A 15,341-nucleotide genomic window follows, 5' to 3' on the forward strand; every position below is an offset into this window, starting at 1 on the left:
GAGATTTCGTGGCGCTGTTTAGAATCAAAACTTTACTCGACATCGCGTTATCGCTAGCTTTGTAGAATTTTCAGTCGTTGTCCAACTATCATTCACTTTCCGCGCATCAGTCTCCTTCGCTTTACGTATAACCGTGCTATTCCCCACCCCCTCACACACGCGCACACTCTCTCACTCTCACTCTCTCTCTCTCTCTCTCTCTCTCGCTCGCTCGCTCGCTCGCTCGCTCTCATTCGTTCGCTTACCATTCCAATTGTGTTGGGGTTTTGCAGTAAATCGAGATCGCGATGGCAGAGAGAAACGAGAAAATCGGAATCGTCGGCAGGTTGGTTGTTTTACATTTGGTAGTTCGCTATTTCTTATCGTATCTCGCAAGCTTCAAGCACAAGCTCGGGACGTTTGTAAAGTTCACGCGCGCGCATATAAATAATTATAAGGTTATGTTCATAACTTTTATAAATATGCAAATGTAAATTTTACATGCATAGGTTGCTTATGCAAATGAATAAGAATATATATATATATATATATATATATATATATAATTTTCATGTCGATAACATTGACTTTCGATATTGTATATTTTATTGATCGATCGTAAAATTACGACATGGACTTTTTAATTTATTTTTAAAAATATTACCTATTTAATCATAAATCGTTTCCAAAAAGGAATGCAACTTATTATTACCATACATATGTGTGTTACATAAATTAAGAACGAAGCCTTTTTACAGTTATTTTATGCAACTTAAATAAAAATGAACAAAATTGAATTATTTAATTTTAGTCTGTACTTCGTGTTCATATACGATCTAATCAATGCAATTAACGAATATTATCGAATATTATTTTAATTATAATAGTCGTAAATACTTTTAAGCATTTGAAAAGTTTAACAAAGCATTTACAAACAAGTTTTTAATCGCCAATTTATATGGTTGAAGAAAATTTTGTTAAAATTTGTTATAAATATTATAACAAATTTAATCTTAATGTTTTTTTTTTTTTTTAGATAATATTTTTAAATATGACATGTCTCTCATGAACTATAAATTTAAATTTATATTTATATTTTTTAGTATAAATTTGAATGTTATATTTTATATTTATGCGCAAATGTATTAAATAGTTTATATTAATAAAAAGAATAACATATTATACGCATAAGATTTTTCATATTTGAAAATGAATATCGATATTTACAAATTTCATCCTTTTACTGTCCTCAACAGCAATCACAAGGAATCGTGCACAATACTAGCACTTTTTATCACAATCTGTAATGTTATTTCAATCATACCGAAGAAGTTCAGATTGAGATTTACATTTCTCTTTTTAGGATAACTTTTCCATCCTCATATTATAAAAAGGAAATTTTTTTTATATTATTTTATATATATATATATATATATATAATATAACTGTGAAAATACATTCGTATATTCTGTGATGAGAATGATAATATTTATTATGATTATTGGAAAATACGAAATTAAAATATTATCTTTTCGTACTTTCATATATTATCTACGAAGAATTCAACGTTAACATATCGATAAAATGCTTTAATTATTTTTCCTTGGCCATATCTTAATTCACGTGTATATTTTTTTGGTATATAGAATATTTTAATAAATTTTAATATGTCGTGAATATATTTTAATCTTTGAGAAATAAGTGGCTCGCGATAAATTACCTACATATCTCAAATTCGGCCTTTTTCGAAATCAATAATATCCAATCTTATTTTTCATCTTTAAATACACAATTTTATATATAATAATGTATTCGTTTAATAAAAGTAAAATTATTTTTACAACTTCGTATTTTTAATTTTTTGTTAATGAATGTAATAATCGATTTAATGATACATGTATTATGTAATAATACAGTATAAGTTATACATAGCATAATATATTAGATTATATATTATAATATTTGAAATAATACAGGTTTAGTGATGATGTATTTAAACATTTCTTGCATTCGAATTAATTTTCTATTTCAAAATACTAAAATTGGTAATGTAATTTGTATTGGGTCAAATTTTAATGACAATACAACATTAACATAACAATAGCAATAGCGAATTAATAGAACAATTTTTTAAGCGATCAATTTTGCAAAAATAAAAATATAATTGAAAACTGTCGGTAGCATTTGAAATACATGATACGAACAAAAATCTGTTCAATAATATAATAATAACAGACCTCTCCGAAAGCTATATCCCAAATTTTTTTTTTCTCATCTTTCCATTTTGCCAATTTACTTCGCTCTATGATATATTTTCTACTAAAAATGTTTTTTATCGTTGCTTAGTGGATCATTGGATCATTCTTCGATCATCCTCTTATAATAAATTACAAAGTTTACTCAACTTCCATAGAGAATGATAGCCAATGTTGCGTCACTTTTAAAACATTATTATGTTTTATATATTTTATATGTTTTATATTAAATATAATATAATAAATAGGATCAATAAACAAATTTTTCCTTTTAATTTTGCTATTTAATCAAATCTATGTATTAATTCATCTAATTTTTTTTTTTTTTTTTTTATAGAATCAATTCTTATAGATATCGAAGAAAACTCTGATCTATCTTATTCATTATGTATATTTAACGAAAGTAAATAAAATTACATGAAATCAAATTAATAGTACAACAATATAAATAACTTGTTAATATCGTTCCGAATGAAACGTATTGATTAAGAAATATAATTAAAATAAGTAGGTGGAACAGTTTAATCGCGTTCATTCGGTTATTAATTAATGAAAGCAGTCTCGAGGCCGCGTATTTCTATAATTTAGAGAAAATTTTCAATGAAACATTCAGACGACGATCGAAAACCCTTTACCTCGTATCTCCAAACTAACGACTTATGAGTGTTTGAAAAAATCATTCGTAGCGGTCACATCGGACGTAGTTGGGCGATGCTCTTCGCGAGCGTTGGCTATCAGGTAATGATCTACGATGTAGTCCAGCAGCAGATCGATAATGCTCTCGAGGACATACTCCAGCAGTTGAAACGGCTCGAGTCTAACGATCTATTGCGCGGAAAACTCAGCGCCGAACAGCAGTTCAGTCTCATTCAAGGTCAGTCCATATTGAACTTGAAAGATTGCATTCTCTTTGGTACGAGAAATTTTGTATTTTTAATAAAAAAAAAAAAAAAATGAAAAAAAAAAAGTAAAGTGGCACGATTGCGCCCATTAATTAATGCTCACTCGTTCATGAAATGAATAAATTAATGTATATGGTTAGATTGTATCTATAAACACCTATGATACTATGATATTTGCAGTAACGTAAGCGATCGAATTATTTCTTATGGATTATTTTAAATCGTAAACGCAAACAAGGTCGGACTGTTCGTCAATGTTCAATTATGCGCGTGAATTGCCAACATTAGAATTTACAATAACTTTAGATTAAATTTCAAATCATCCCATACGATAAGTGCGTTGTTATCCATTTTATTTCCAAGTCTTTGGCAAACGTCCGCCTCAATATTATGAATTTCACGATTGAATTAAAGCTCTTGCACATCGGGTACTTGCCCTATCACTCTAATAAAATTGTCAACTTCACAATTAACATATACGCGCTTATCATGTCCTTCGGAAATGTTCGCGTGCGTACCAATATTATTACGTCATCATATCCATATTGATAATGACGCGAAATGACTCTATAGGTACTTCGAGTCTCAGCGAAACGGTAAAGGGCGCAAAGCTAATCCAGGAATGCATACCCGAGCGTATCAATCTGAAACTAGAGCTGTTCAAGGAGCTGGACACCGTCATTGACGATGAGATTATCGTTTCCTCGTCCACGTCCACGTTTAAACCCTCGCTCTTCAGCGAGAAAATGAAGCACCGCGAGCAGGTGCTCGTTTCACACCCCGTAAGTTTTTCAAATCTCGACTTATTTTGTGCATTGTGTTTTATATTACTTTACTTGCTTTTACTGGATCTGTCTGGATCTGTAATTGAAATGTCATTAACGCTCTCGAAGGAAATCGATGATATTAGATTGAGGATTCTTCAACTAGCAAGAAAGACATTTGAATGCAAAGGAGGAAGGAAGATGAAGGGATTGTGGGAGACAAAATTGAGAGAAAATGAAATTTTTTTTTTATTTACTGTAATTTATCCTTTGAGGGAAAACAATATGATATATGTATCAATAATTTAAGTAATCGTTATATTATCATCACCTCGACTTATCGACTACATGATAAATTTGAATTTAACAATTATGTTATTGATCATTTTAATTTATCATATTATTATACTACGGTATGAGCATTACCATTGAGATGTGCTTTATATTATCAAAAAAAAAGCTATTAAAAGAGAGAGAGAGAGAGAAATGCTTGAATTACCTAAGGAAAAATCGCCGGGAATGCGGAGATAACAAAGTATAAATATATTGTTTTCCAATTACATACTTTTACGTTCAAAAGTAATTATTTAGTAAAATAAAACGTGTATTTTTCTATCCTTAACTTTTATAAAATAGGAATTACATGTTTGTAGGATAATGTTTAATAATAAATGAAATTACATTAAAAAATATCTAGAATTTACTAGATTATATATATATATATATATATATTTTCTTTTATAAATTAATTCAATTATTTCTAACTCGATGGTTATCAAAGATCAAAATAAAAAAAAAAATTTACTTAGTTTCTATTTGAAATGAATTTCTTTCTAATACATTGTTCAAATATAATTTTAATAAATGTTTTTAAATATTATCGCACTTCCGTCATAGTTTATTTCACATTCACAAAAAGTTGTTATATATATTAAATAAATTTGGAAAATTGTTAAAAATAAATTCATAACTTGAATAAAATATTTCTAATTTTATTTATAACGACAGATTTAACAAACCAACATAATTATTTTACTAACATCACACTGATATCTTTTGAATATACATAACATAATTTAAATTTATAAATAAAAAAACAAAAAAAAAACTAAAAAAAAAAAGCAACAAAAAAAGCAACAAAAAAAAATTGAGAAAACAAAGAAATATAGTGTTAGAAGAGTGTAATTATAGAGAAAAGCTAATGAGTTTGAATAAAGCAGAAAATGATGTGTCATTTATCAATCGCAGTCGATAATGCTTATAAACTCGAAAGTGCAAATCGACAATGACAAAATCATAGATTTAAAATGAAAAGAATAATTATCAATGACCACACCTGACCCCACGACTGTCTCGTTTGATAAATGCCCTTGTAAAATCATTCGTATGATGCATACATACGACTAGCCTAACGAAAATCGATATATTTAATTTCATAATGTATTGTTATTTTATATTTTAGGTAAATCCGCCTTATTACGTGCCTCTAGTAGAAATCGTCCCCTCCCCATGGACACGAAAGGAATTGCTAACAAAGACGAAGGCAATAATGATCGAGATCGGTCAAGCCCCCGTAGTGCTGAATCGCGAAACCGATGGCTTTGCTTTAAACAGATTACAGTACAGTATTACTTCTTAAATATTGTAAAACTATGTTTTTGTTGTTGTTTTTTTTTTCCCCCATATATTTCAAGGATAAAAAACTATATTCTCTAAATTGTCAGATATGCGATTTTAAATGAGGCCTGGCGATTGGTTGCTGATGGTATTTTAGATGTGAAAGACATCGATACCGTAATGTCCGAAGGTTTGGGAATGCGATATGCATTCCTTGGACCTTTCGAAACTTGTCACCTCAATGCCGAAGGTAAATTGCTAATCTTTCAACGCAAATAATACCTAAATCATGTATCACAATTTGTCTTTATTTAAAATATTTTAGGCATGAAAAAATATTGCGAAACATACAGTAAAAGTATTTACGATACAAGTATGACGTTCGGCCCGACTCCGAAATTCGAGGGCGAAATGGTTGACGAGATTAGTCGGCAATTGAATGAAATTTGTCCACTTAATAAACTGCAAAAAAGACGAGCCTGGAGAGATTTGGCACTGATGAAACTATCGACACTTAAACAAGAGATTGATACGATAAAATAAATACGATTAAAAAAATCATATAAACAGCAACGATGATACAAATAATATCATGTTGACAAATGCATTTTTTTTTTCTTTTCTTCTTTTTTTAAATAAATATTTTTTAAATATATAAACATAACAAAACAAAAAAACTAAAAGAAATCATGACAATGTTTTTAGTGCTTAACCACTTTATTATAACGAGCCTTTACAAGATATAATTTATCGCTTTCCACCGACTCTTGGAGCAGCCTTTTGCTGTACTTTCGTCGCTTTCTGTTTATGTACAGGTTTCTGTTTAAGTGGCACCGCTGCTTTCTTGACAGCCTTTTGAGCTTTCTTTTGTTCCCTGGCGGCTCTGCAAAAGCAAAAACAAACAAAAAAAAAGATCACTAATGGGCGAGAATTTCCGCTCAAAAGCCACACACACACACACACACACACAACAACAACAACACAACTCCACCCCACCACCACCACCATCACCACCACCACCCCCAACCAACGTATCTCATTCATCGTTACCTAAAACATGGCTACAATGGCTACACGATAAATTAATATTAAAAATATGTATGGACCCGCAAAACCAGACAATATGATTTTTAACAATACATAATTCTGGGTGAAGCAGCCCTCTTTTTAATTCATTATTATTACTCTAAGACATTCGAAATCTTACGCAACATGAATTATCGCATCCGAGGAACGAATGTCTAAACAAACAACAACATCTCTCTCTACTACTAAACACACTAAATTACCAGACGACACACACACGCACGCACACAGACACACAATTATTAAGTGACAAGGAAATATATATATAATATATTATTACTTTTTAAATATCCTAATACATTTTGGGTGGGTGGGTGTGTGTGTGTATTATTATGTTTAAAAACTGCGAGACACGAAAGAAAATTCTCGACGTAACTTCGGACGTAATAATATAATATAACCTCTCCCTCCCCCCCACCCAGCCCGCGCAAACCGACAAGAATCGAACCCCGAAACCTTCCGGCTTCCAAGACAAATACTTTTCCAACTGAGCTAACCGATCTCTACGGTTTTCGTTCTTCTAATCCTCTTCATATTGCAATTGCAGACAAAAAATCGAATATCCGTGTAACGTCACTTGTATGATGATTTCTTATTTTCAACATTTTGCATTTTATTAAATTTGACAAATAAGTTTAATAGATGTATGATGACAACGTTAAATTTAAAAATAGAATCAGGTGGGTATTTATCGACCGATCATTATTATAAATTTCCGATACGTTAAAGAAATATTTTAATTAAATCAGTGGGCATCGTCGTTCTTAAATAAATATTAACTATTTGCGCCAAAGAAATTAAAACAATGTTGGATGTAAAAAAACAAGCGTTTTTAATTGTTATGGTTAATGAAATATTTTCATATATGGTATCTAAAACTTCTCTCTAAAATTTATTGAATAAAGGGCTTATATTAATTTTTAATTTTATAATATTTATGTATTATATTGAAGCATTTAAAAGTGAGATAATAAGTAAGATTTAGGTAACTATCGATTATTACAAAAATTTATAAAATGCGCTTTTTAAAAAGAGACTACACAAAATAATGATATGTTTATTTAAAATAAAAAAATTTTGTTTCTTAATATTTCGATAAATATTAAACATGAGAATTTACTTATATTACGATTTATCGGCAGCTTCGAAGATCGTCATTTAGCTATTTCTTATTTGCAATTAATATTTTAATACGTATACTCGAGATAATTATACATGAGCTATTGATTTAAATTAGCATTTAATAGTCCAAATGACGTTGTTCATTTTGCTCGATGAATTAAGATAAACAAAAAAAAAAAGAGAAAAAATAACATAATGCAAAAGCGTAGCCTAGCCAACTTACTTGATAGCTTGTTCACGTTGAGCTTTCCTTATTTCTGGTTTCATGTTACGTTTAGCTAAAATATCGGTCAAAGAAGCTCCCACGATAGCACGCTGGAATTTCTGCGTCCTACGCGTTCTCTTCTTTGTCTGTTCTTCCTCCTGACCCTTTTTGTGCTTACGCCTGCAACGAAATAATAATTAAAACTCCAATACAAATGTCAATGATTAGAAATTACAAAGTAATAAAATACAACAATTACCTATATAAAACGGTCCACGTAACTTTTCTCGGATTACGCTTCATCAGATGGGCAGACTCACATTTTGAGTTAAGGAATGTGAAATTCTAAAATAAAACATCGCGCTTAGATAGCAGAAACAATTTTTAGGTTAATAATCAAGTATGTTGTTTTCGCGAAGTAATTGGCAATTAAAATCCAAAACGTTAACCGATTGCAGAGAGCACATTAAACATTATAAGCCTTTTAAATAAATAAAATAGTTAAGGAAACATATGAATTATCACCTTTCCGTCGACTTTAACCATAGTTTTCCCATGGCCGGGATATATCTTGTATCCACTATAGGCACACAGTCCGATCCTAAAAATATTAACAAGATATTAATTAATGGAGTCTTGCGGAGCTTTGGATGTTCGGGCATTTTCGATAAAATTCCCGATGTAATTGGCATTTTTGGATTTTCATTTAATTACGAGCACAATCACTTACTTCATCTTGACGGCGCTTATGCGAAAGAATACAATATGTACGCAACAAGGAGGCAACGATGAGTTAATGGCGCATACGTATGAAAGCGTCGCACATAAATATTACAAAAATTAACCACACTTTTCCAAATACATTTGAATTGCAATTTTGTCGTAATTGTAGAACAATACGACACATTTATTTCATTAATTTATTGAAATTTGTTGGAATAATTGATGGATATGTTATTTATCCGTATAATTTGAAGGGGATTTGACAATTCTTAAAGCTGAAGATAAGTAATTCATTTAATTCATTTAATGAATTTCAATTTCAATAATTAAGTATAATTATTAATAAAGACAATAAAAGAAAAAAAATATATTATTCTCTTTTTAAATATCGAAGCTTTTTGATTTGCTTAGGCAATGACAAACGAGCCCAGCCATAGCAGACAATAATTTAAATGATAATACAATATGAAGTCTGGTTGCTCCAACAACCATTGACATAAACACCAAAATCATAAGCGCGCCTTTCCATTAGTTTTGTTCTCTATTAACAATCTAATTATTATAATAAATGAGCTTTTTAACGCAAAAACAGTATGCATTTACGTTGTTCTTACAACACATTCTCTTATTATTTGACGTCTGTGCTAACTCATTTTCAACTTTTCTTAGAAGTAATCCAACTAATTTACTTATACTTTTTATGTTAGTAATTTATTCAAATATTAATTTCATTGTTTAAATGAAAACTTATTTCATTTACAAATATGTTCATTTTTTTAGAATTCAGGATTTCTGTTTAATAGTCGCATTTAGTATTCTTTTAATAAATATATTTGCCACGTATGTTTTTCAGGTCAGTATAAGCAAATTTTATTTTCAAACATAAACATTATAATTTCAATTTTTTAGGCGGGTTTAATTAAACTTTTATTCGTAAAATTTCGTATGACTTTAATAATTTGTGTAATCTACATTATCCTGAGCATCTCTTTACATTGTTGGCACGTGAAAATACATTACACGTCCCCATTAAGTGATTTTTGGCCAACAACTTATCATTGCCTTTACTCTTTGCATAAAACAAGTGAGTTATTGTTATTTCTCATATTCACACGATTAATTATATTTTATATAATTATTATATTTTTTTTTTTTTTTTTTTTTTTTTTTTTTTTTTGTAGCTGCAGTATTGTATTACTATTTAAGTAGAAGGACATCTTTACGAATCAGTGATCCAAGATTTCATAAAGGATCGAATTGGATACAAAAACAATTTAGCCTTAACTAAATGTAATATATAAATAAATTTATAACTATCTGTTTCATTAATAAACTTTATGTAATTAAGCCACTTTTGTATTTATTAGCATTTTATTAACATTGGTAGTAATTATTTACATAATTAATAAATTAGCTTTATAAAAATATTAAAAATTTGTTTAACAATGACTCTTCGTAACATCAATAATTTTCTGACAATCTTCAAATTTTGTTGTATAGTTCATGTTTAATGTTTATAACACAATGTTTTTAAAAAATTTTATTTCCAAAATATCATAGAAATTTCAATACATACAACAATGTACAATTGAATATTTATTTATTCATGATTAGAATAATCAAATTGAGTTTGTTCAAAAAGATACATCAAATCACAAAATTCACTATATACATTATAAAGAAATCTTATGAGCGATTCCAATTGATATCACATGAAAAGAACTATACATTTCTTAAATCTCTAACTTAAAATTAAGTTTAAGAAATCACTCATAAATTTCATAGATTCACTAAACGTACACATTAAATTAATAAATTAATTAAATACTTATTGTTAATATTGGAATTGTGTATAATTTTTTTTTTCTCTTTGTCAATTAAAATTCAACTTAATAATAAATTGCTAAACGTAATTATATTGTACAAGTCTGTCGTATATGAATAGGACTTTATAACTAATATTAAATACAATTTAATCGATAAATTGACTATTACAATTTAATTACTAAAAACGTGATTTAAACAAAAACGTTAATTAGTATAAAAATTATAAATTTACTTTTAAAAATCTTAATGATTTTACACATAAATAAATTTAATAATAACCGAATCTTTGTACAATGATCACAAATGTGGTGTGGTGATTTTTCATATTAACGAGAGGAATTAATTTTTCCTGAATTTCATTAGAATTTATCCAATATTTTTTCCATCTTAAAAGCTCGACACGTCTAATTACAATTGTAAAAACAACTTCGCACAAATAATAGTCTCTGTTTTGTCACTATCTAATCTTTATTAAACGTAATAACATTCAAATGCATTGTGTAAAAGGGCAAAAATTTACTGAATCCAAATGTTATTCGATAAAATTTAAACAAATTTAATCCGACAATTTTTCACGTGAAATTATATTTCACATCGATTAATGATTGTTATCTAGATGAACTGTCTGCAGGCTCACGTTGTCCTACAGAACATAAGACACAAAAATCACCAATAATTCCCATAATTTACTAAACAAAACAAAAGCGATTCCACCCGTTTACACCAAATTATGATTGGCGTGAAGAAACAGGAGCTTATCGACTAGATGGGGTGGTAGAGCTGCCCTCTTGGCATTATATACCATTTGCACCTCGGCGGGGATGCGCGCAGGTGGAGGACAACAAACCGGCACGCAATTGTAGCGACTGGCAATGCTGCCGAGATTCGGGCACTTGGCCGACACTTTCGTCCACCACTGAAGCGGACAATTGTCCAAGGGTGCCGTTGATTCGGACTGGTACTGGGCGAGCTCGAGGTTCGCCTTCTCCTGGATGGACATCCCTCGTTTATTGGCTCGCAAGCCACCCAGCAACAGTTCCATTCCTAGTTAAATAAAAACGATAAAAATTTATTATAATAATTGTTAATATTGAATGTTAATTAATGCAAAGTCCACAGTCACATCTTGTTTATTAATTTTTCCGCTAAGAAACGGCCAAGTACGAATAATTTACGTTAATTGGCGATTCCTCGGCATTTAATTATCAACGTTTTTGTGCGTGACTTTCGCATATCGCATATCTTCCAAATTTATTGTCACTTTTAAAGTTCTATTATTTTGCTTTCTCCTTAATGTTTTCGATATATTATGTTTGCGTCTTTTGATAAGCTTAAAACTTGAATCCAAGTCTTATGAACTTCAAAAGAACATTAGCAATAAATAAAAATTGGCATATAATTTCATACGATTCATTATGGAATTCAATATGGAAATTCAATTTAATTACTCCTTTGGGTGAAATTTATATCTTCCCTTGCGAAGAAAAAAAAAAAAGAAGAAAAAAAGAAAGAAAATAAAATGCACGTTGTATAGTAAATTATTTTTAATCTATGAACACGAATATGAAAATTTATTTATATTATTTCATTAATATTGACCTGATAGTCGACCCTTTTTAGCGAGCGATTCGTCTTCATTTTTCGTTTCTGAATTATCCTCTTCTTCCTCTATTAGCCTCGTGAGCATTTCTTTAATAGGGGTTGCAACCATCTTTTTATCTTCGTCCGTAGCATAAGGTACTTCTTTAAACCTAAATTTAATAGAAATTCAAATATAAATACATAAAGAAAAAAATCAATTGCGAAAAATGAGAACTTTTAATATAGAGAATTGAATATAGTTAATCAATAATTTTTAACAAAATACTCGCTTGAATAAATAATTAATTACAAAATTAGATAATCACGAGAAACAATGCTTTATATTTATACCTTGGATCCAGGGTCGTAGCAATTTGTAATAGTAAACTAACATTAGGATCCGAATAACGCTCGCAGAGCATTTCTGATAATGATTCTTTGAAAGATCGTGCAATATCACTGTCATTTTCCTTAATTTTCAGATGCGCCGAAACTAATTGCCAAAGTAATGGCTTCAGTAGTGATATAAGCGGCATTTTCTCTTCACTGAGCGTCATTATGGTCACTTTAAAAGGTTCGAGAACGTCAACCAAATCATTGACAACCTGCCACTGCTCCTCGTTAAGATCAACAGCATTCAGGTCAATGCCCTCAATACCACTTAAAATGGTAGTAATTATATCCCGACGGGGAATCATCTGCTGGAGCATAGTATACGTCGACGTCCATACGGAAGGATAATCCATAACCATTGTATTCTCTTCAAGCTGAAATTAGAATAACGCATGCCATGAAGAAATTACAATTGGTGATATGAAAATGCGTGGCAGATATCTACATTAAACGAGCAATTAAACTTCTATATTTTTGTTTATATAAATAATGCTTCATATGAATATACAAGAAATGTGTAAGAAAAAAATGAAAAAGAAAAATAAAAATAAAAATAAAAATATATAAAATAGAGAAACCGAGAACAAACGGAAAAATTAAATTCTCTTACTCCAAGGAGTTGTTCTTGCATTGCGAATGCCGCAGCAGAATCTGGATGGCTTATAATAGCTCCGATAATCGCTCTACAATTAGCTAAGACGTTAGCAACTTGAAAATTATCGAAGCAAGCTTGCGCGCAAACTTGCAGCGAATGAAGTAAACATGGAATGACGGATAAGCCTCGACTGATGAATGCATTGATTAATTCCACTCTGTTTGTTGATACAACAACAGCTGTGATCTTCTCCATTTTAATATACCAATCGCTAAATATAGAATCTACTGTACTACCCCATTGTATTTCGTCCCATTCTCTTGGGCCATGTATCGTACATAACATTTTTGATTCTAGCACCGCTTCACCTGGATTCTGATAATAAATAAAAAATGTATAAAAAATTTCTCCAAAATTAGATGCCCATTCGTCTACCGCTAAACTTATTTCACTTGTCAAGGAAGAAATATTAGAAAATATTGTTTCTCTAAATGTTTCATATGTTTTAGGAATAATCTCTTCTTCTAATGAATTTTTGCTTGGTATTTGGCATGGGGACTTTAAGGTTGCAATAAGTCTTTGAAATCCTTGCTCTTGAACAATTTCTGGCAATTGCAAATCTATTATTAGAAATTCTACAATAGCTTCGGAAACTGACTTACTATTCATGTTTGATTGCTGCTGATTTTCATCGGACATTACAAAAGCCATATTTTGCATATTTTGATTATTACTATTCAACACATTATCCGTAGGTCCACTTTTTATCATGAATTTCAAGGGCTTGGCAATGTTTACCCCAACATTAAGATCTTCCTCTAGACATTGGTCTGGAAAAGGGTCTGTCATAAATTGAATATCTCCGCCAATTTGTACCGTACCATCTGCGTTTGTCGTATATATATGTTGAGTACTAGTGGCCATTGCCGCTTTTAACATTCTTTTCTGAGCCCTTCGCTCTTTACTCTCCTGCGTGACTATTTGCTTACGGGGCGGACTAATTGCTTCAAGATCGTGCAACTCTTGAACGTGCTTGTTTTGCAAGTGCATTCTCAAATTACTTGTATTTCTATTGTAAGCAATTTGTGTTTTACATAGTAAGCAAACTATTTTAACTCTTGTTAAAATTTCCCCGTCGTCATCGGCAGGAAATCCAAAAAATTTCCAATATATACTTCGCATAGATTGAGGTACCACCAGTTTTCTATACGTAATAGAATGTTTTTCTTCCATAAATTTGGCAAAGACTGTTTGTATACCATTGCGCTTTGGCTGTATTATTTCTTCTTCTTGTTCGTGCTCGATAATCTCAACTCCCGATTGTAATTCGGAAGAATTGACATTATCTTGAACATCGATCGCCTCATCTTTATTACAAACTATTAATTGATTTTCCATTGCATTAGAACTGTCTGAATAAATAATTGTCAAATTTTTTCCCAAATTGCTCTACTGCATCTGTTGAAAAAACTTTTATTAAATACAATTAGCAAACCATTTACCCTGCGCTTAGATGATATTCAGAAAAATGTCAATGTATTAAGAGCTTAACCGAATGAATTAAGAATATACAATCTATGTTGAATGTAAAAAAATAATAACGACGATAACAATCTGCAGACAAAATACATAAATTGACACTCAAACATAATCATAATCTACATAAACTACATTTTGAGGCTAACATTCATAAAATTGTAAAATAACAAATAAAATGTAATTGCAAAATCTAAATAAAATTCATACTCTACAAGTAACAGACCGGAGGCATTTGATTTCTATTTTTAACGAGACCGAAATTTAATTTACAAGAATTTCATCAGCTCTTACAGGGCAGTCTTGGCAATTTGTATTACAATCACACCATTACTTTAAATATCTCCCTTACTTGTCCGACTTCTCTCAATATTGCGTTTTATCTGCGGACATTACGAAAAATCGTCGATCCCAACGCGAAAATATCCTTCGAACGGGTGAATTTTGATTTTGCGCGGCTCACAAGACAATTTCGAACTTGGACGAGATATCACAAAACGATATATATTCCCGTTGAATGCGAGAACTGCTCAACCGAAATATATCGATATTTATCTACTTGAGCTGGCCGTCGAGAGGTTGCCACGGGCACAGCGGTAAAATTAAACGTCGACTCCGAAGTAGCGCTTTGCGATAATAAACATGGCGTTCACGTTAGGTCGGTCGGGTCTTATATCGACCGACGCCGCGATCGACTTTTCTTCGGTACTGCTTCACCACCACCACCACCACCGTCACCCCCCCCCCCCCCCCCCA

General features: G+C 30.6%; 4 protein-coding genes across 5 annotated transcripts; 2 read left to right on the forward strand and 2 right to left on the reverse strand.

The window, feature by feature from the left end:
• Nucleotides 1-226: 226 nt before the first annotated feature.
• On the forward strand, nucleotides 227-6,095 carry Had1 (beta Hydroxy acid dehydrogenase 1). The gene is made up of 6 exons (XM_011497143.1): nucleotides 227-325; nucleotides 2,921-3,108; nucleotides 3,710-3,918; nucleotides 5,363-5,520; nucleotides 5,625-5,767; nucleotides 5,843-6,095. Exons 1-6 carry the CDS (start codon nucleotides 288-290, stop codon nucleotides 6,058-6,060), a joined length of 954 nt encoding a protein of 317 aa, XP_011495445.1. The 5' UTR covers nucleotides 227-287; the 3' UTR covers nucleotides 6,061-6,095.
• Nucleotides 6,096-6,215: 120 nt separating this feature from the next.
• On the reverse strand, nucleotides 6,216-8,756 carry RpL24 (ribosomal protein L24). The gene is made up of 5 exons (XM_011497144.1): nucleotides 8,661-8,756; nucleotides 8,456-8,531; nucleotides 8,190-8,275; nucleotides 7,949-8,110; nucleotides 6,216-6,400 (listed from the first exon to the last, which is right to left on the reverse strand). The coding sequence occupies exons 1-5, from the start codon at nucleotides 8,663-8,665 to the stop codon at nucleotides 6,265-6,267; spliced, it is 465 nt and encodes a 154-aa protein (XP_011495446.1). The 5' UTR covers nucleotides 8,666-8,756; the 3' UTR covers nucleotides 6,216-6,264.
• A 286-nt stretch (nucleotides 8,757-9,042) lies between these two features.
• LOC105360278 (transmembrane protein 138) lies at nucleotides 9,043-9,950 on the forward strand. The gene is made up of 4 exons (XM_011497145.1): nucleotides 9,043-9,355; nucleotides 9,434-9,506; nucleotides 9,563-9,737; nucleotides 9,835-9,950. Exons 1-4 carry the CDS (start codon nucleotides 9,222-9,224, stop codon nucleotides 9,939-9,941), a joined length of 489 nt encoding a protein of 162 aa, XP_011495447.1. The 5' UTR covers nucleotides 9,043-9,221; the 3' UTR covers nucleotides 9,942-9,950.
• Nucleotides 9,951-11,113: 1,163 nt separating this feature from the next.
• LOC105360279 (zinc finger BED domain-containing protein 1) lies at nucleotides 11,114-15,240 on the reverse strand. Of its 2 annotated transcripts, none has more exons than XM_011497147.1 (5): nucleotides 14,938-15,240; nucleotides 13,065-14,507; nucleotides 12,413-12,828; nucleotides 12,080-12,231; nucleotides 11,114-11,524 (listed from the first exon to the last, which is right to left on the reverse strand). In XM_011497147.1, exons 2-5 carry the CDS (start codon nucleotides 14,445-14,447, stop codon nucleotides 11,199-11,201), a joined length of 2,277 nt encoding a protein of 758 aa, XP_011495449.1. In that variant the 5' UTR covers nucleotides 14,448-14,507; nucleotides 14,938-15,240; the 3' UTR covers nucleotides 11,114-11,198. The 2 variants fall into 2 exon arrangements, with proteins under 2 accessions (XP_011495449.1, XP_011495450.1); XM_011497148.1 differs by lacking the exon at nucleotides 14,938-15,240 and adding an exon at nucleotides 14,796-14,811.
• Between the last annotated feature and the right edge of the window lie 101 nt (nucleotides 15,241-15,341).

Source organism: Ceratosolen solmsi, unplaced genomic scaffold (assembly GCF_000503995.2).
Source record: "Ceratosolen solmsi marchali unplaced genomic scaffold, CerSol_1.0 scaffold13, whole genome shotgun sequence".
In the NCBI taxonomy this organism is placed as follows: domain Eukaryota; kingdom Metazoa; phylum Arthropoda; class Insecta; order Hymenoptera; family Agaonidae; genus Ceratosolen; species Ceratosolen solmsi.

What these genes read in the sequence shown, in the direction of transcription:
- Had1 (XM_011497143.1), top strand. Translation starts at nt 288, where the DNA reads ATGGCAGAGAGAAACGAGAAAATCGGAATCGTCGGCAG. An exon ending in AAAATCGGAATCGTCGGCAG is followed by an intron (nt 326 to 2,920) that starts GTTGGTTGTTTT and finishes AATCATTCGTAG; the next exon opens with CGGTCACATCGGACGTAGTT. An exon ending in GCAGTTCAGTCTCATTCAAG is followed by an intron (nt 3,109 to 3,709) that starts GTCAGTCCATAT and finishes ATGACTCTATAG; the next exon opens with GTACTTCGAGTCTCAGCGAA.
- LOC105360278 (XM_011497145.1), top strand. Translation starts at nt 9,222, where the DNA reads ATGAGCTTTTTAACGCAAAAACAGTATGCATTTACGTTGTTCTTACAA. An exon ending in TTGCCACGTATGTTTTTCAG is followed by an intron (nt 9,507 to 9,562) that starts GTCAGTATAAGC and finishes TCAATTTTTTAG; the next exon opens with GCGGGTTTAATTAAACTTTT. An exon ending in TTACTCTTTGCATAAAACAA is followed by an intron (nt 9,738 to 9,834) that starts GTGAGTTATTGT and finishes TTTTTTTTGTAG; the next exon opens with CTGCAGTATTGTATTACTAT.
- RpL24 (XM_011497144.1), bottom strand. An exon ending in TGGTTAAAGTCGACGGAAAG is followed by an intron (nt 8,276 to 8,455) that starts GTGATAATTCAT and finishes GTTTTATTTTAG; the next exon opens with AATTTCACATTCCTTAACTC. An exon ending in ACGTGGACCGTTTTATATAG is followed by an intron (nt 8,111 to 8,189) that starts GTAATTGTTGTA and finishes ATTTCGTTGCAG; the next exon opens with GCGTAAGCACAAAAAGGGTC.
- LOC105360279 (XM_011497147.1), bottom strand. Translation starts at nt 14,447, where the DNA reads ATGGAAAATCAATTAATAGTTTGTAATAAAGATGAGGCGATCGATGTT. An exon ending in GCTACGACCCTGGATCCAAG is followed by an intron (nt 12,232 to 12,412) that starts GTATAAATATAA and finishes TATTAAATTTAG; the next exon opens with GTTTAAAGAAGTACCTTATG. An exon ending in TAAAAAGGGTCGACTATCAG is followed by an intron (nt 11,525 to 12,079) that starts GTCAATATTAAT and finishes TTATTTAACTAG; the next exon opens with GAATGGAACTGTTGCTGGGT.